This window comes from Lissotriton vulgaris, chromosome 3_1, assembly GCF_964263255.1.
Source record: "Lissotriton vulgaris chromosome 3_1, aLisVul1.2, whole genome shotgun sequence".
In the NCBI taxonomy this organism is placed as follows: Eukaryota; Metazoa; Chordata; class Amphibia; order Caudata; family Salamandridae; genus Lissotriton; species Lissotriton vulgaris.
In genome coordinates this window covers 37,257,463-37,277,768 of record NC_141689.1, presented here as the reverse complement: position 1 = coordinate 37,277,768, position 20,306 = coordinate 37,257,463, and the positions used below count along the sequence as shown (strand labels likewise).

The 20,306-nt window shown below is 49.1% G+C and overlaps 1 protein-coding gene across 1 annotated transcript in view; it reads left to right on the top strand.

The window, feature by feature from the left end:
- LOC147725882 (long-chain-fatty-acid--CoA ligase ACSBG2-like) overlaps positions 1–20,306 on the top strand; it is a 194,013-nt gene that overhangs the window by 84,526 nt on the left and 89,181 nt on the right. Inside the window, exon 2 of the mRNA XM_086963382.1 lies at positions 13,953–14,239. Within this exon, the coding sequence (XP_086819508.1) occupies positions 13,953–14,239 (287 nt within the window). The remainder of the gene's footprint in view (positions 1–13,952; positions 14,240–20,306) is intronic.

Below are 20,306 nucleotides of genomic sequence, written 5' to 3'. Positions count from 1 at the left end.
GGCAGTGCGCCGGGCTCAGACGGCCTCACGGTTGGCTTTTATAAGGCATTTAAGGATCTGCTGCTGCCACACTTAATCACCCTGTTCGATGCCATCTGCGAGAATGGTGACATGCCGACCACCATGCGGGAGGCACTACTCATCACCATACCCAAGCCCGGTAAACCCCCCGATCTCTGCGGCTCGTATAGACCCCTTAGTCTACTTAATGTAGACGCCAAGATCTATGCCAAGGTTCTGGCCACCCGCCTGGCCCTGTTGGTACCTGGGTTGGTCGCCCCAGAACAGTCCGGGTTTGTCCCGTGCAGGAATTTAACCTACAATATCAGAACTGTGTTAGGCGCGATGCAACATATTAAACAGGAGAATAGCGCATTAGCAATATTCCTTGACATGGAGAAGGCGTTCGACTCGGTCGAATGGCCCTTCATGGTTCGGGTGCTGCGCAAATTGGGATTGGGCGAACAATTCCTTCAGCAGGTTGGAGCGCTGTACCATCGACCCTTCGCTAGGCTCCGCCTGGGTGACAGGGTAACAGACCCGATTGACATAAGCAGGGGCACTCGACAGGGCTGCCCTTTGTCGCTGTTGCTGTACGCACTGGTGGCGGAACCCCTGGCGTGCGCCATGCGGGAGTACCACAGCCTAGAGGGGGTTAGCTTCCCTACATATAAGATAGGGATATCAACTTACGCTGACGACACGCTGTTGTACATCAGGGAGCCGGAAGTTAATTTGCCTGCGGTGCTCCGCGAAGTGGTCCGATTCGGCTCGCTATCGGGCCTGAAGGTGAACTGGGACAAGTCGATTGCGTTCCCGCTCACTCCGGTGACACGGCAGTTCGACATGGAGTACCCATTGCACTGGTCCGCCGACTCAGTTCGCTACCTGGGCATTCAACTCCACTCGGACCCGGAAGTCCTCGTTCGAGACAACTACGGAGTGGCCTATAACAACCTAGTGGATGACGTAGATAGGTGGATCCGTCTCCCACTCTCCCTCTCGGGTAGGATTGCGCTAATGAAAATGGTGGTACTCCCCCGATTTCTGTTCCTCTTCCTGAACCTACCTGTGGTTTTATCTAAGACCTTCTTTCGGCAGCTCACCTCGGTGTTGGTGAGGTTAGCTTGGGGGGGGAAACAGCCCAGGGTTGGGTGGAAGACTTTGATTCTACCTTGCGAAATGGGGGGACTGGGGGCGCCGGACCTAGAACGGTATTATAGAGTCGCCCAGGCGTCGCACTTACACTCATGGGTGCATGGTGACCCTCGGACCCCGCACCTTATACTGGAGCGGTTGTTTGCAGACCCGCTCCCTCTACCTGCTACTGTCTGCCTGCCCACAGACCGCGCAACTGGTCGGATGGTTTCCCTGAAAGCGACCAATCACGCCTGGAATTGCCTAGTGCGCTCTCGGGGCTGCACTCTGCTTTACTCCCCACTGTTACCGGTGGAGTGGGCCTTATGGCTTGACCCGCTCGGTGAGAAGGGTGTAGTCAAGGCGCTGAGTTCTCTTGGGGTAACGAAAATGGAGGACCTGTTTGAGGGAGGGGTACTCAAAACCTGGGACCAGCTACCAGTTGCCGGGGCAGGCCACACTCTCTTACAAAAATTTCACTACCACAGGCTCCGCTCGGCCTTTCGTGAACTACTGGGCCCGGGTTTGGAAGAACCTGAGGAGATCCCGGAACTAACATATATACTGAAATCCACCTCCGCAGCGAAACTTGTTACACAGCTTAACAAGCTGGGTGTGGCACAGCAGCGTCTGCAACCGTCGAAGGCCAGAGAGGCCTGGCAGGCAGACCTACAATCCCCCATAGATGATGGAATGTGGCGCTACTGCTGCACAAGCACTCGCAAGATATCTCTAAACGGACGGCACCGCTTGGTGCATTTCAAATATTTACAACAAGTGTATTACACCCCTGCTCGCCTCCATAGATATGGCCTTCGCGCCTCGGCCGAATGCGAACGCTGCCGGACTCCGACAGCTGATTTCTACCATTTGGCATGGCAGTGCCCAGGAGTGCAGGCATTCTGGGGGGAGGTCTTCGCGGAACTCGACCAAATACTGAGGGAACCTTTACCTCGTGCCCCGGCTTTGGCGCTACTTGCTTATTCGAAACCGCTAGCCCCGGGACTGCGTCGTCTGGTGGACATGGCGTTGCTCCTTGCAAGGCGTGTGGTGGCGACCTGCTGGATGAGGGGGCCCCTCCCCACAAAAGCTAAATGGCTGAGGGACCTGCAGTACTGCTGCACCCAGACAGAACTGTATAGTGACCTTTTTCCGCCCAGAAGCAGGCCCAAGAATTTTTGGGACCTTTACAAAGAGTACAAGCAGAGGAGTGAGGAGGACGGCTCTGACACCGCGGAGGAGGTGGAACTGCAAGATAGAGTTGAGGAGATCGTAGCCAGCACTGAACTCGGAGACACGGGGGAGGCGGGAATGGGGAGGCCTCTGGTTGACTGAGGGTGGCTGTGAGTACCTGGAGATGGACTGCTGAAGGACAGTAGAGTAGGGGCAGGTTTATAGGGGGGACGGGGTGGGGACACGGGGTAGGATCACTCGGGTGGTGGTTCAGTCGGGACGGGTTAGGCAGACACACAGACACACACGAGCGGGTGGGGGGGCAGTTTGTTGGGCGCTGTTTAATTTCTTATAGGGGACATGTTGTTGGATCGCTGACTAGCATATGGCCAGATTGATTGCCAGTTGTCACACCGCTACAATACGCTAACTATGTTGGGAGCCCTCGATTAGCATGATTGCGCTGCTACTATACTACCTCGCCGCCAGGCCTCCGGGATGCTGGCACTAAGGCTGTGTACGACTTACATCTAGCAGTTTCTGAGAACCTGGCGCCGATCCCGGAGTTCATTCATGCATATGTGTTAATGCTGGTGATGTCAATGGCTTTGCTGTCAATAAAGATCTTTTGAATAAAAAAAAAAACAAAAGTTCCTATCCATTTCATCGATAATCTTATTATACCAGCGTGATATTTCTTTCTTTGCCACGGGACTATCTGATAGGCAAGTCACCAAATCACTATTACCGTCTATGGGTAGACTACTAATCTGGGTTGACTGCTCTTTATATGTCTGAGTCCAGCTTGAGATTTGGATGTATTTGAATCTCGACAGACTTGGCCCGACTTTATTGGTTAAGTAGTCCCATGGAAGCAAAGATCCATCCATAAACAGGTCTTCCCAAGTGCTGATTCCGGCTTCTCGTAGTGGATTAGTAAGTGCATCAATTGTCCATGCAGGGGGAGCGGGTAAGTCCCATATTGGAGCCTTCCCTGAATAATAGCCCACTTTGATCGCTTGCCTCACTTTGTACCACGTAGATGCGATTCCCTGTAAAACTTTCAATTTTTTTTTTTAAATTAACATATTTATCAATTAATCATTTAAAATTAATTACCAATTATATTTTAATTAATTACCAATTAATAATTAATTAACAATTAATTCTAAATAAATAACAATAAATAAAATAACATATTTAATTAATTATAATTAAATTACTTCCCACCCTATTCCCCTATAAACCCACAACCCGCTACAGTATTATTTTACACAAAAATTAAAAATTAATTTTAACTTACCTTAAATTCGATATTTTTGTTGTCTATATTCTGTCTAGTCGATATTATGTCCATTCTATATTTTTGATTCGATATTATGTCCATTTTATTCGATATTAAAATTTTCTAGTCGATATTGGTAGTCTATATTATGTCTAGTCGATATTATGTCTATTCTATATTTTTTACTCGATATTATTCGAGTCGATAAAAAAAACTCGATATTTTGACTCTATACCATTTAAATAAGTAACAACAGTGTCATGCACACTTAAGTATTTAAAAGACTATTTCCAGATCGTTTTTTTTTCCCTCACTGTACACCAACCCACAATGTCCTGAAATCCAGTAAAGGGGAAAGATGCGGAGCCTTCCCTGAATAATAGCCCACTTTGATCGCTTGCCTCACTTGTACCACGTAGATGCGATTCCCTGTAAAACTTTCAATTTTATTTTTTTAAAGAATTTGGGGTCTCCAAATTTAAACAAAAAACCGACCTGGCCTACTCCTTCACAGTCCAATAAGGTAGAGAACAAGCGGCCCATCCCTGTCTCTGTTGGAGTTTTAAGTAGCATGCGTGTATGCGAGAGCTGGAACGCCCATGCGTAGACCTGAAAATCGGGTCCAGCTAGCCCTTCCTTCTCCCTGCGGCGTCTAATTTTTTTCCAAGAAATTCTAGGGCTCTTGTTATTCCAAATAAAACTAGTAATCGTGCTCTGTAGCTTTGAAATTAACTTAGAGTCAAAAAAGAGTGGAATTGAATTAAACAAAAAAGAAATCTTCGGCAAGATACTCATCTTCACCAAGTTAACCTTGTCTAAAATGGTAAGCGGGAGATGTGTCCAGTCTCTCATAAGTTTTCGGCACTCTGCTGCTGTTTTGGCAAAGTTTAATGAAGCAATCAAGTTGATATCTTTAACTATGTTTATCCCCAGGTAACGTAGTTGAGGTTTGGATGTTTCGTTATTAATAGTTGTATTGATATTCCAGGACATTGACTCTGTCTTAGAGGCATTTACCTCATACCCTGAGACTTTCCCAAATTTAAGAGCCAGGTCAATTATCTCTGGATATGCTACATCAAAGTTTGTAGGGAAAATCATGATGTCATCAGCATAAAGTGCCACCTTTTTATCCCAGCCACCGAAAACAAAAGGTTTAATGAGTGCATTGTCTCTTAAGGTTTGGGCAAAGGGTTCAATGTATACATCGAAAAGAAGGGGAGATAGGGGACACCCCTGCCTGGTTCCTCTAGTGACTCTGAATGGCTCCGTTAGACCCCCATTTATCAGGAGTGAAGAAGAAGGGCTTCGATAAAGCAGGTTTATCGCTCTTCGGAATCTATCCCCAACATTAAACTTTCTCAAGGCCTCCGACAGGTACAGCCAATTCACCCTGTCGAAAACCTTGGTAGCGTCCAACGTGAGGACAGACAGAGGCATAGCCTCTTTTATAGCTATATCTATGGAACCTAATAGTTCGTAAGTAAGCTCGAATAGCTGTCTCCCTTTTATAAAGCCTTTTTGATTGGGATATATTATATCAGGCGCTACACGGCCAAGCCGATTGGCCAGTATTGTGGCGAAGATTTTGTAATCGGCATTTAAGATGGAAATAGGCCGATATGAGCCACAATCCGAAGGGGGTTTTCCTGGCTTCAAGATAAGGGTTATAGAGGCATTATCCCAGGATGCAGGTGGCAATGAGCCATCTCTCAGGATTTGATTAAATAAGGTTACTAAGATTGGGGACACCTCTGAAATCAATTTTTTATATATTTCGCTCGGTAGACCATCAGTGCCTGCCGCCTTTCCCCCTTTTGCTCCCCTTATAGCCTTCTCTACCTCAACAATACTTATTTCCTCTTCCAAGGAGCGGCTCTGTTCTGGTGTTAAAGATGGTAGGGAGATATCCTCCAACCAACTCACAATGTCATTATGGGTAACATTAAGGTCTTCTTGATATATAGATTGAAAGAAGGTTTTAAATGTTTCTCTAATTTCTACGTCACTGAAAGAGGTGCCCCTCTCTGATGTGACGGAGGCGATGTTGTTTCGGACCCGATCTGATTTAGTTTTCCAGGCCAGTAATTTCCCTGCCCCTTCCCCATATTGGAAATGTGAGAGTTTGCTTGCCTCCCATTTCTGTAAGACACGTTTCTCTAGGATTGTTGATAGGGTGTTCTTTAATCTATCCATCTCTGCTAGTTTAGAAGATAGGTCATGGTTATCTACTAACCCATCCCTGTCAATGTCAGTCTGAACAGTTAAGATGCTATCCTCTATATAGGTTACTTCATCCATATACTGTCTTCTTCTATAGGCTGCCTTGTTCTTTACGATGCCTCTTAATGTACACTTGAATGCGTCCCATACAATGCCTGCTGGGGCTGTGCCCGTATTAGTGATGAAGAAATAACGTGCTTCTGATTGTAGAAATTCTGTATCCTCTGTTGATGTGAGTAGTGATCTATCAAAGGACCACAATCTTGTAGGAGGTATAGCACCCAGTTTTAATTCAAGCTTCATTGCTGAATGATCGGAAAGGTGTGATGGGATATAGTATACTGAGATGATATCATCGACCAGAGCTCTACTGGTAAGGATAAAATCTATTCTAGATTTGTGTCTATACTTAAGGTTCCTAAATGAGAAGTCTTGCCTCTGGCCCTCTCTAAACCTCCAAATATCTACATATCCATACTGGTTCATTAAGCCTATAAGACAATTTCTGGATTTAGAGGTAATTTTCTGTCTACTGCTAGGAGATTTGTCCAGAAGTGGGTTCAGAGTAATGTTGAAATCCCCAGGTTCGAGGCATGTGGGCTGCTGAATTCATATCTGTGCATAGTCCGCCACCTAGTGTTGGGTCCGGATGATTGCACATTGTTGTCCTGGAAGAGTCTTCGAAGTATCACGAGATAGGTGGCTCCTCCCCTGGACTACAGTGCGCATGGGCATCGCCTCCATCCCCAGATTGTTTTTTTCCGCCATAGGGTTCGGATGTGTTTTCGGTTCCCTCCTTCGGAACCGATAGTTGTTCGATTATACTTGAGACCAAAAGGTCTTTAGGCTGGGCGTCGGTATAGTTGCGTTCGGGTTCTCTTACTGACTCTCAGCTCCAATCTCCTACTGCCCTTCCACGTGCTTCGACGCGGACGGGCCTACACTACCGCATTCGCTATGGAGCGGACTCCATTCAAGAAGTGTCCGCTATGTCACTCGAAATATTCGCACCTCGACGTGCACCCCGTGTGCAACACATGCTTGTCACCGGATCACCGTGAAGACACCTGCATGGCGTGTTCAAAGTTTAGGAGTAAGAAAACTTTGAAGATTCGCCGTGCTAATCGACTCCAGGCACAGTTGTCGGCTTCGGCACCCCCACCTGATGACATCTTTCAGGAATCGATCGAGGAGGAGGACGACGTGCAAGAGTCGGACTCTGGCCCCGCGTCCGAGGAAGAGACCTACGACGCGGACGAGGAGGCCTGCGACGAAGTCTCCGGTGAGGTAGGGGACGACGAACTGATTTGTGCCACGATGGGAGATAGCTCAGAGGAAGAGCATCCCCAACCGGACTCCGGGGTTTCCCCCCGTCATACGGCCCAGGTCGAGGGATCGCCTTCGGGCCTTACCCGAGATCTTACTTTAAGTCCTACGTCCCCGCCTCCGGGCCCGGTCACGGACATTTCTGGCAAGAAAACGAAAGTGAAGCCAACCGGTCCCGCACCCTCGGATGCGAAACCGAAACCGAAACTGGCGTTGGTAAAGAAGGTTCTGGAGGCGTCAACTTCCACGAAACCCAAAATGGCCGACTCGAAGAGCCACGCCAAGATGGCCGACCACAAGAGCCGCGCCAAAATGGCCGACCCGAAGTCCTCTGGGTCGGCACCGAAGGTGAAGACTTCCGACGCGGCCGCGTCGGCACCGAAAGGGGTCGCGGACCCGAAAACGGCTTCGAAGAAGCGTCACGCCGATGGGGCGACAGGCCAGGGGGCGTCGGCACCGAAGAAGAGGTCTGCCGGCGACCGGGCTCTCGGAGACGAAGAGTCGCTCGAGATGGTTCAGCCCTCGGCATCCCTTACAAAGAAGGTGGGAGAATCCTTGAAGCGGATCCAACAGGCCACTGTGGTTCCCAGCCAGGACACTGTCGTGCCTAGGCCGGCGCCGAAGCCTGCCAGGGAACAAACGCCCATCCGTTTTACCCTTCCTCCCAAGTCGGCGCCGAAGGCCTTCGCGCCTAAGCAGGGCGGACATTCTCAGGAAGTGTTGACGCCGAAAGCTGCCTTGGTGGTGTCGAAGCTTCGGCTCCAGCCGCTCGCGGTGGAGGAACGTCGAGAGGTGACCATCGACGCCAACACCGGAAAATTGTCGCTCCTCAAGCGAAAGATTACGTCGGAGCCGCCTTTGGAACCTTTTAGGATTCCACTTAAGAGCAAAAAGTACTCTGCGGACTCTCCGGCTCTGATGGAACCTCTGTCTCCACAAGCCATGGAACGCTCGCCGGCCCATTCCCCAGTGCCTGATGTGGACGAGGAGTACGACGAGTACAACTATCCGGCGTACTCGGATCCGGAAGAGGAGCAGGTGCCCTGGACGGCAGGAGGCGACACGGATGACCTGCAGTCAGGCCAGGACACTCAACTTTTCGCCGCGAAGACGTCCCCGACGGAGGACTCGGCGGCGTTTAATGCATTAATAGAGAGAGCTGCAGCGAACCATGACGTCGAACTGCACTCAGACCCTGTGGATGCGGACTTCTTAGTCGACACCTTCTCGGTAGCCGAGAAGCAAGTCAAGACGCTACCTATGCTCAAAGGAGTGCTGAAGCATGCACAGGAGGTATTCAAGGAGCCCACCCGGGCGCGGGTGGTCAATCCTCGCATCGACAGGAAGTATAAGGCGGCGCCCACGGATCCCACGTATATTAAGGGACACTTGCCATTGGACTCCCTGGTGGTGTCCAACGCACGAAAGAGGGCGAATTCGCAGTCTACTGGTGATGCTCCTCCCCCAGACAAAGAGTCAAAAATCTTTGAGGCATCAGGCAAACGCATTGCTGCACAGGCAGCAAACATCTGGAGGATCTCTAACACCCAAGCCCTGCTTGCACGTTATGATAGGGCCCATTATGACACTTTAGAGGCCATCCTACAACACTTGCCTGACCACTACAAAGAGGCGGGGGAGATGCTCATTCAGGAGGGTAAACTCATTACTAATGCATCCATCAAATGTGCCCTAGATGTAGCAGACACTGCCTCCAGGGCTATCAATACAAGCGTGTTACTTAGACGCCATGCCTGGCTTCGAATTTCCGGGTTCAAGCCCGATATACAAACCACATTACTGGGTCAACCGGTGAATCCTGACCATCTGTTCGGCCCTGAGGTGGATGCCTCCCTAGAAAAAATGAAGAAAGATACCGAAACTGCCAAGTCTATGGGGGCTTTACAAAGTCAGCAGTTTCGGGGTGGTTCCTTTCGCCGCTCCAATTCAAGAGGCACCTCAAGAGGCCAGGCATCCCAGCCCACGCAATATTACAAGGGTAACACCCAGTCCTCGTATAACAACAACAAGGGCAGGGGTGGCTACAGAGGCAATAATATCAAAGGCAGAGGACGTGGAAACAATGCCTCCAGGTCCACCGCCTCCAACAAGCAGTGACGTCTTGTCACTTCCCCCCGATCACACGACACCTGTCGGGGGGCGACTACAGCAGTTCCTGCCGGCGTGGAGGTCCATCACCACGGACAGGTGGGTGAGGTCCCTTATCCAGTACGGGTACTGTCTAGAACTTACGTCCATTCCACCGGACATACCGCCAAGAGGCCGTGCTATGTCCGAAGAGCACTTGACCTTGTTGCAGCAAGAAGTACTAATCATGCTGCAAAAAGGGGCGATAGAGCTCGTTCCATTGCAAGAACGGGGAACAGGGGTTTACTCCCTGTATTTTCTAATCCCCAAAAAGGACGGATCACTCAGGCCGATCCTGGACCTCAGGCCCCTGAACTGGTACATCAACTCAGAGCACTTCCATATGCTCACATTGCAGCAGGTGCTTCCCCTGCTTCAACGAGGGGACTTCCTAGCAACGCTGGATCTGAAGGATGCCTATTTCCATATTCCCCTGCATCCATCACACAGGAAGTATCTCAGATTCAAGATCTTAGACCAGCATTACCAGTTCAGAGTCCTGCCGTTCGGGGTCACCACGGCACCACGAGTTTTCACCAAATGCCTAGCGACTGTAGCAGCGCATCTCCGTCGCCAGCACGTCCATGTCTTTCCATACCTAGACGACTGGCTTATTCAGGCAAAGACGGAACAGCAGTGCGTAGACCACGTGTCACGCACCATTCACCTCCTGCACGATCTGGGATTCTCTCTGAACTACCCAAAGTCCCATCTCCAGCCCGCCCACGTGCGACAGTATCTGGGCGCGACAATCGACACTCTGGCAGCCACTGCGCAGCCGAGTTCGGTGAGAATCGCCAGTATCCAGGCGCTGATCCAAAGATTCAGACCCCAAACCTCGCTTCCAGCGAAGGTATTCATGCAGCTGATAGGCATGATGGCCTCCTGCATCTCCATTGTCCCGCACGCGAGACTACATATGCGTCCGCTTCAGGAGTGCCTGGCACGTCAGTGGACTCAGGCTCATGGGCAACTGACAGACCTAGTGTTGGTGAGCGGTCGGGCGTACAACTCTCTGCATTGGTGGAATCCACTGAACCTTTGCAAGGGCCGACCATTCCAAGAGCCTGTCCCACAGATCATCCTGACAACGGACGCCTCTCTCCAGGGATGGGGAGCGCATGTACTCCATTACACGGTGCAGGGACTATGGACACTTCAGCAAAGGCAGATGCACATCAATGTGTTGGAATTGATGGCAATCTTCATGGCCTTAAAGGCGTTCAAAGTACATCTGTGCAACAAGGTCTTGTTGATCCGGACGGACAACATGACGGCCATGTACTACATCCAGAAGCAGGGGGGAACACACTCTCCACAGCTGTCTCATCTGGCTCAGAGCATGTGGAAGTGGGCCATTCAGAGGAACATCTTCCTCATGGCAGAACATCTCCCAGGCAAGGACAACCAGATGGCGGATCTGCTCAGCAGACACAGCCATCAGATGCACGAGTGGGAGTTACATCCATCAGTACTCCAACCGTACTTCCAAAGGTGGGGTCATCCAGAGATAGACCTGTTCGCCACAAAGGAGAACGCAAAATGCCAAAGCTTCGCCGCCAGGTTCCCACACCCCCAATCACAGGGCAATGCGATGTGGATGAACTGGTCAGGCAGATTTGCGTACGCTTTTCCCCCAGCACCTCTGATACCGCTGGTGGCACGCAAGCTCAGGCAACACTCGATGACGCTCATCCTGGTTGCTCCAACGTGGGCTCGCCAACCATGGTACACCACGTTTCTGGAACTCTCCGTGGTACCGCATCAAAGGCTTCATCTCACTCCCAGCCTTTTGACGCAGAGCCATGGCGACATTCAGCACCCAGATCCGCAACAGCTCAACCTGGCGATCTGGCTCCTGAAGTCCTAGAGTTTGGCTACCTCAATCTTCCTCCCGATTGCATGGACATCATTCGGGAGGCGAGAAAGCCCACTACTAGAGCTTGTTATGCGGCTAAATGGAAGAGGTTTGTCGTCTACTGTGGGGAGCACAGCATTGACCCGCTAGACGCTTCCATTCAAAACATCATATGTTACCTCTTTCACCTGTATCGGTGTAATCTAGCTTACTCTTCCATCCGCGTTCACCTGTCGGCTATGGCAGCATACCTCCAAAATAGGCAACACCTGTCACTCTTTAAGGTCCCTGCTATCAAGGCTTTTCTGGAAGGCCTCAAAAGAGTCATTCCACCAAGGACTCCACCAGCTCCGGAATGGAACCTCAATGTGGTTCTTACAAGGCTGATGGGTCCTCCCTTTGAGCCACTACACTCTTGCGAGCTGCAGTTTCTGACCTGGAAGGTGGCGTTCTTGGTAGCAATCACATCGCTACGGAGGGTTAGCGAACTGCAGGCGCTCACCATCCAAGAACCCTTCTTCCAGGTACATGCCAACAGGGTGGTGCTCCGCACTAACCCTAAGTTCTTACCCAAAGTGGTCTCGCAGTTTCACATAAACCAGACTATTGAATTGCCGGTGTTCTTCCAAAACCCAGAGACGCTGGCGGAGCGGATGCTCCACACCCTTGATGTGAAGAGAGCCTTGATGTATTATGTGGACAGGACAAAAGATTTCCGCAAAACCAAACAACTTTTTGTTGCTTTTGCCACACAACACAAGGGAAATGCAATCTCCAAAGCAGGAATAGCTAGATGGATAGTAAAGTGCATTCAGATCTGCTACGCTAAAGCAAAGCGCACTCTCACTATACCACCGAGGGCCCACTCCACTAGGAAGTTGGGGGCCTCTATGGCGTTCTTAGGTAACATTCCCTTAGAAGACATCTGTAGAGCAGCCACATGGTCTACCACTCATACTTTCACTAAGCACTACTGTGTAGACGTGCATTCAAAACAACAGGCAGCTGTTGGTCAGGCTGTTCTAAAAACGCTTTTTCAGACTGCTGCAGCTGGCACGGGCGGCCGCCGCTAATGGAGGGACTGCTATGTATTCTATGCACAGATATGAATTCAGCAGCCCACATGCCTCGAACTGCAAATGCTACTTACCAGTATGCATCTGTTCTTGGCATGTAGGGCTGCTGACATTCATATCGCCCACCCTCCTCCCCGGCGCCTGTAGCAGCTGCAGTATGTATTCATATACAAACATATGCTCATAGCATGGTCATCACTCACTTCTTCACTCCATCTCTGCCTATGGCTAAAAACAATCTGGGGATGGAGGCGATGCCCATGCGCACTGTAGTCCAGGGGAGGAGCCACCTATCTCGTGATACTTCGAAGACTCTTCCAGGACAACAATGTGCAATCATCCGGACCCAACACTAGGTGGCGGACTATGCACAGATATGAATGTCAGCAGCCCTACATGCCAAGAACAGATGCATACTGGTAAGTAGCATTTGCAATATGATCACCGGGTCTGGGAATCTCAACAGGTGTTTAAATAGGGATTCCAATGCTGACGGATCATCAATATTTGGTCCGTAATAGCCTACTAGTGTTAGCTTCATTCCTCCTATCTCTATTGCTACAATGGCCCATCTCCCTCCAGAGTCTACTTTCTGCTGTTTTATTTTGAATCTAACGGATTTCTTGAAGAGAATAGAAACCCCCGTGTATTAGATGTTTGTGATGTTGAGATCGAGGATTCTATCCATCTATCCCTTTTAACTAACTCAAGCATTTCGCTTTCGATTAAATGTGTCTCCTGGAGGATAATGATCCCCGCATCGGCATCTCGAAGATATTGCATGATTTTATTAGCACGAGGCCTGGTGCGGAGACCATTAACATTCCAGGATAATAACTTGAGCCTACTCATAGCGCTGAGAATATGGATTACTTTGTGAGACTGACAATTTATATGAGTTCATATTATTTTGCCGACGATGAGTAAAAAAACTTATATTCAAGAATTTGCAAAAGTAGAAAGATTGGAGCTCATTCAATAGTGTGTATTTTTTCCTATTTACCTTGTGCCCCACCACCCCCCGTGTCCTCCAAGACCCCCCCACCTCCCCTGGGAAAACCCTGTACTCACTAACCGGAAGTTTCCGGAAGTAAGTGCCCCTAGCTCTTCCCCGTCCCCCCCTCATGTGCCTCTTCCCTTTATACGATAGCTCGCCTTTCAAATATTAATGCATAGGAAAAAATACACAGCTTGTAGCTCATTGAATGCATGCAGCTGCACACAGCCCGGCAGCCCCGCAGACTGAAAAGTTCCGTTCATACTCCTCACTAGCGGGAGTTCATCGCTGTCTTCATCCATCTGTTTGAAGGTCTTGGTGTGTTTCTCTTTATCTGACTGTTTTGCCAGGAAGAGAAGGTTTAAGTTACAACACATTAACATTCACTTTTACAACGCACAGAAACGTAATTTAAGCACTATAGAGAATAGATTGTTATTATAATCTCCGGATGACTACGCCGTTGCATCCCCTCCGATGGCTGATTTTAAGGTATCACTGGACATGCACTACAGCGTGGATGGGAGGTGGAGGGGTCTCAACTTCGCATGAGGGGCTGGCGATGCTCATCAGTCCAGACAACCTGTCTACTTTTTTATCCCACAGTTTTTGGTGATGTAACTACTCAATGAAAAGAGAAATTCATTGGTGCAGAGCAGGTGTGGCAGCATAGCCTGTCTGCTTACTCCATACCATAGTGAATGTCATTCTTCCTTCTATATCTTACAGGACAAAAGCCTTCAGGTGCCATTGGGCAGAAGTGCCCCAAAGAACTTAATGTGGCTCCAGCAGACAGCTTCTGGACCACTGTAAGGCATGGAGCGGTGAGGCTGCGCATGGAAGAGACAGGACCAGCCGCAGAGCCTCCAGTCACAACACACCAGAGGTTATGGGATTCTGCCAAGCGTTTTGGTGACCACCCAGCACTGGCCGTCAAGAGAGACGGGCAGTGGCAAACTACCACCTATCTCCAGTACTACCAGGCCTGCCGGGCAGCAGCCAAGAGCTTCCTGAAGGTGGGTCCTAGCAAGTCCAGCAGTTCTTAAGAGGTGGGGAACTGAGAGAGGAAGATGGTTGTTCTCAATTAAACAGTGACAAAATAATAGGACCGTCATGATGGTCAATGTTTGGAACTGTCAAATCTTACAATTGTACATATTTTTGGCAATATATATATTTTTTTATTGGCAGTTTGAAAGAGCAGTTCTCAGAAAATGTACATTTGATGATATAGTTTCAGACTCTAATTACAATTAATATGGAATAAAAAACACAACATAACATCTACATATGTACACAGAAGGGAAGCCTGGTTGATGATGTGTTACAAAAGCAAGGAATTCAGTGCCGCGTGGGGGGTGGCTCTGCTCTGAGGCGATCAGTCCCCACCTGCAGTGGCAAAAAGAGTCAGAGCAGCTCCCAGTGGCTAATGCTTCTAATGGTATTAGTGTTATAGTTATGTGATGCCAAACGTGCACCCTGTGCTTGTGTGTCATAGGATAAAATCTGCACCCCGCTCATGAGGCCAGAGAGGGCTCCTTTTCTTGTGTGTCATAGGATCCAAGCTGCACCTCACTGATGAGGCCAGATAGGGCTCTGCTGCTTGTGTGTCATAATAATAATAATAATATCCATTTATAGAGCGTAATGGTTACACTAATGCCAGTGTGTCCCCGCGCTGCGGTAAAGTCGACCGGAGAGCAAGGCCCAAGCCAGATGCCACCTAACCTTGTGGAAAGAGGAATGTTTTTAGTTTTTTCCTAAAGCATCTCTCCTGGGACTCCATCCGGAGTTCCATCGGGAGGCCATTCCATTGTTTAGCCGCCAGTAGACGGAAGGACCGACCGCCCATCCTGGCCTTTTTAGTAGCAGGAACACATACCATGCCTACCACCCCTGACCTCAGCTGACGTGAAGGAATGTACAAGGTCACAAGATCAGCTAGGTACAGAGGGGCTTTCCTCTGCAGAATCCTGTGACAGATACAAAGTGCTTTAAAGATGACTCTTTCTCTAATCGGGAGCCGTTGAAGCACCGCTTGTGCTGCTCTGGCAGAAGACCGTCTCGGACGCCTCAAAATGAGGCGGGCGGCTGCAGTCTGCACTCCCTGCAAACGTAGCAGGCATCTTGCTGGTGCGCCTACATACAGAATGTTACCATAATCTAGGCGCGATGTCACCAGTGCATGGACCAACGTCTTCCTAGCCGCCATAGGTAATAGGTCAAGGTTTTTCGCACCTTCAGAATCCCGAAGCAAGTCTCTGCCACCCGCCTGGTTTGGTAGTCGAAAGAGAGGCTAGAGTCCAACCAGACTCCCAGGTTTTTTGCCTGACCACATGGCATAGGTGTCACCCCAGATCTTGGGGCCACCATGTCGACGACCACACACCTGGGGCCCGCCCCACCACCAGCACCTCCGTCTTATCGTCATTCGCAGGGACCACCACCTCGACAGGGCAACATAATTTAAAGGAAGTGTGGGGGGGCTCCTGCCTCCCCCACATTGTCTCAGGGACCACCACTTCCCTGGGTCAATCACAAATTAGAATATAGGGCACGTTGTGGACCCCCTGCCCCGGGAACCACCACCTCCATGAGGCTGTGCAAATGATGGGAGGGGGGGCCACGTGCCCCCCCCCTGGAGCCCTCGATGGCCCTGGGGACTGCCACCCCTCCCACGGCGGGCTCCTGCAATGTACCAGGTTGCCCACCCACAGGACATTGCCGTTTGCTATGGCAGGGCAGGGCAGGAAAACTGCTCTCCCTTCGAAGAAGCAAAGCAGAATTGCTTTTGGGAAAGGGAAGCTGCATGTTAGCAGCTCCCCTTGCCCAAAAGCAATGCTGACTCTGGCAGGCATTTGGGCTCCCCCCGCGGTCCCCAACTTGAAGGCTGGCCCCGGGGATGGGGTCCCCATGGCCAGAAGGAGCCAGGGAAGGGGGGCGACACGGCCTCCCTCCCTATTAAAAAAAAGCATTAGCCAAGCCCTAGGGGATGGTGTCCCCCCACCCAAAAAAAATTAAACAAGGCTGGCCAGGCCCCTGGGGATGGGGTCACCGGTGCCAAAAGCGGCCCAGGGGAGGGGGAGCCACACAGCCTCCCTCCCAGGAATTATTATTTTTTCATAAAAACGAGGCCAAGCCCCAGGGGACGAGGTCCCCAGTGCCAATAGTGGCCCAGGGAAGGGAGGCCATGTGGCCCCTTTCCCACTTTAAAAAAAAAAAAGGCTCAGGCCCTGGAGGATGGGGTCCCCAGGGCCCAAAAAATACTAAAAGAAGGGAGGCCACACAGACCCCTTCTAAAAATATTTTTTACAAAGAAAAAAGCAGCCCCTCCCTGCAACACTTTCCAAACACGCCCCCTTATGTGTTCTATGTTGGAGGATTATGTCCCCTTCATTCCTGAGGGTCCCTGGGGGCCAACAAGCCCACCAGGTACCTCCAGTAAGCCCCACACAGTGGAATTGCTGGGAGGTGATCAGAGGTCATGCCCCTTTTTACACCACTCTGCAAACGCGCCTCTTGGCGCACTGCTGGTGGATGATGAGGCCCTCCTGTGTCAAGAGAACCTCAGGACACAAGTGGACTTCATCCCCGAGCAGAAGTGCGCCAGTTGGTGCGTTTGCAGAGTGGTGTAAAAAGGGTGTGTGGTCTCGGACCACATCTCAGAAATCTACTGTGTGGGGCTTACTGGAGGTACCTGGTGGACTAGTTGGCCCCCTAGCATCCTCAGGAGGCAACGTGACTTCATCTCCCAGCCAAGGGCGCACCTTGAAGCACGTTTGCAGAATGGTGGAGAAATGGGGCATGGCCTGTGTCCACCTCAGTAATCCCACTGGTTGGGGCTTACTGGAGGTAACAGGTAGGCTAGTTGGCCCTTAGGGACCCCCACAAGTGATGGGGACTTCATCCCCCATATATCAAACTAAAGACCCAGTCCAATCGCGTGCTATTATAATAGTGACAACCAGGGGGGTTTATACTGGAAACATTCTCCCCACTACACTCTCATAAGCTTTATAAGGAGGTACTGCACTGTAGCTACACTGAAATTAAAACACCTGTTCTCCCGGGCAACACCTCAGAACATCCACTCACAATGAGCCAACAACAGGTTGGTCACAGACGTCCACTACATACATAGACGTTCCTCATAAACGTGAAAAAATATGTGCGAGAAGCAAATGACCCCTCACGGAAACACCACCATCGGGGTAACTGGTATGAAATTTCCAGACAGGCCCCTGTCTCATCATCATATATTTTTTCACGTTTATGAGGAACGTCTATTTTTGTAGTGGACGTCTGTGACCAACCTGTTGTTGGCTCATTGTGAGTGGATGTTCTGAGGTGTTGCCCGGGAGAACAGGTGTTTTAATTTGAGCGTAGCTACAGTGCAGTACCTCCTTATAAAGCTTATGAGAGTGTAGTGGGGAGAAGGTTTCCAGTATATACCCCCCTGGTTGTCACTATTATAATAGCACGCGATTGGACTGGGTCTTTAGTTTGATATATAGTTTATGAGTGGAGGGCGACCCTTTCCAATTTTTCCCTCTTTGCTCCTTTGTTATTTGAATGACTTCATCCCCCAACCAAGAGGGTGCCAGGAGGCACATTTTCAGAGTGGTGGGCAAAGGGGGGTGTTCCCTGCTAGGAGAACTTAACAATCCTAATGTGTGGGACTTCCTGGAGATAACAGGGGGTAGTTGGCCCCCCAAAGATGTCCTTGGGGGCTGACTACCCCTCCCGTTACCTCCAGTAAGTCCCACACAGTGGGATTGCAAACAGGTCTTCGGAGGCCACCGCCCTCTTTCTCCACCACTCTGCAAACGCGCCTCCTGGCACACTACGGGTTGGAGGATGAAGTCCACTTTACTCCTGAGGGACTTTGGTGGCCAAGTAACCCTCCTGGTACCTCCTGTAAGTCCTACGCAGTAGAATTCTTGAGCTCTGGTTGGAGGCCCAGCCCCCTTTCTCCACCACTCTGCAAACACGACTAAAAGTTAAAGAAGCATTTGTAATGTAATAGGTCACACATTTGAAAGAGTTAGAGCTATTAGTGTTGTTAATCTAAAAGTGTTTTACCAATGTTTCTTGGAGTCGAGTGGATGTACGTTGTGTGTAGTGGAAATATGTGGTATGTTGTGCAGTGTAATTATGTGGATAGAAAGTATGTGGCATTTAGTGTATAGGAATTATGTAGAGTAGGATTATGTGTTATGGAGAGTAATCTTGTGGTATGTAGTCTGTGTTGTGGAGTGGTAACCTCAGGTTTAGTCTTCTTCATTTCCATAGAAGCTAAACTATGAACTTAGTGAGACAAAAAAAAGAAGAAATCACTCAGAAGCACTTCTGGACCTAGTCAGAGGTATGGTATGGCCATTGCAATTATGCAACTGTTTGGCTGCACCAACTTTCGCACAATTATACATTTTTTGCATTAGACACATAATTCATTGTCTGCTGCCTAATCTTCAGATTTGAAGAAAAAAAGCCTTGTTTCTAGCTCAAACGGCTCAAAAGTTACAAACATGCAGCAACAAGTGTTACAGCATGGTGGAAGGTCCTTTGTAAACCTAGAACGGTCACCTGTTACTTATTGTTAAATGTGGGTGTTAAATTGGTACTAATGGTGTCAAAGCCACTCTTGCTTCTTTATACTCCTCTCTGTGCATTACTGTTGCTTCTTTCTGTACCTTTCTTTCTTTTTCTGTACTTCTATTGCCTCTTTCTGCATCCCACTTGCTTCTTTGTGCACCCCTTTCGCCTCTTTCTGCACCTCTCTTACCTCTTTCTGCACCCATCTTCATTCTTTTTGCATCCCTTCTGCCTCTTTATGCACCTCTGTTCCTTATTTCTGCACTTCTTTTGTTTCTTTCTGTACCTCTCTTCCTTCTTTCTGCACCCCTCCTGCCTCTTTCTTCCCCTCTCTTAACTCTTTCTGCATCCATCTTCCTTCTTTCTGCACCCCTCCTGCCTCTTTCTGTACCTCTGTTGCTTCTTTCTGCACTTCTCTTGCCCCTTTCTGCACCTCTAACTTAGAGGTAGCTTTAATCCCCCTGCCCTATTATGTTACAGGGGAGGTCTTGCCAATCACAGGGATATCCCAACCCATAGTGTACCCTAGTGCATGTAGGTGTTTTCACTGTATTCTAAGTGTCTTTCAGCATAGCACCGGCTCTAGGCCTGGTTAGTCAGAGTCAACCACCAATACCAGTCAGCAAAAAGTTAGGGGCACAGGATGTCTTTGCAACAAGGTCTCTTTCTGCACCTCTGTTGGTTGTTTCTGCATATCTCTTGCTTCTTTCTGCACCTTTCTTCATCTTTCTGGACTTCTGTTGCCTCTTTCTGCATTTCGCTTGCTTCTTTCTGCGCTTTTCTTCCTCTTTCTGCACATGTCCTACCACTGTAGGCATAGTTAGAAATTAGCATTTAAAACACCGTTTGAAATTCACTGAAAAAAACATAGGTTTCAAGGATGTTATAGTCAGGAATTAGCATTTAAAAAACCTTAGAAATTCACTGAAAAAACATAGGTTTGAGGGACTTTATAGTTAGAAATTAGCATTTAAAAAACCATAGAAATTCAATGAAAAAACCATAGGTTTCAGGGACGTTATAGTTAGTTGGACATTTCACTCATACAAAACCAAAGAAATTCGGCCGTTCTAGTTAGTTGAGCTAACTATAACTCGTGCCCCTGGAATTCACTGCTGATGAAGTCACATCAGTCACATCATTCATGACATGGTCAGTGACATCACTGATGACATCACTGATGACATCTCAAATGACATCACTGATGACATCTCAAATAACATCACTGATGACGTAATCCACGTGATAATCTGATGCACCTCCTCATACCCTAACATACCCTTTGATACCCCCACTCTAAAATACAGACTACCATTTTCAAAACCATAGACACCCCAATACCAGTTACTACATACCCACTCACTGATTCCTAGGTCTATAAACACATCCACACATTCACTCATACAGTCACTCATACATGCAGTCACTCATGAATATATCACTATCATATGCACTCATACACCTATACAGTCACTCACACACCGCCAC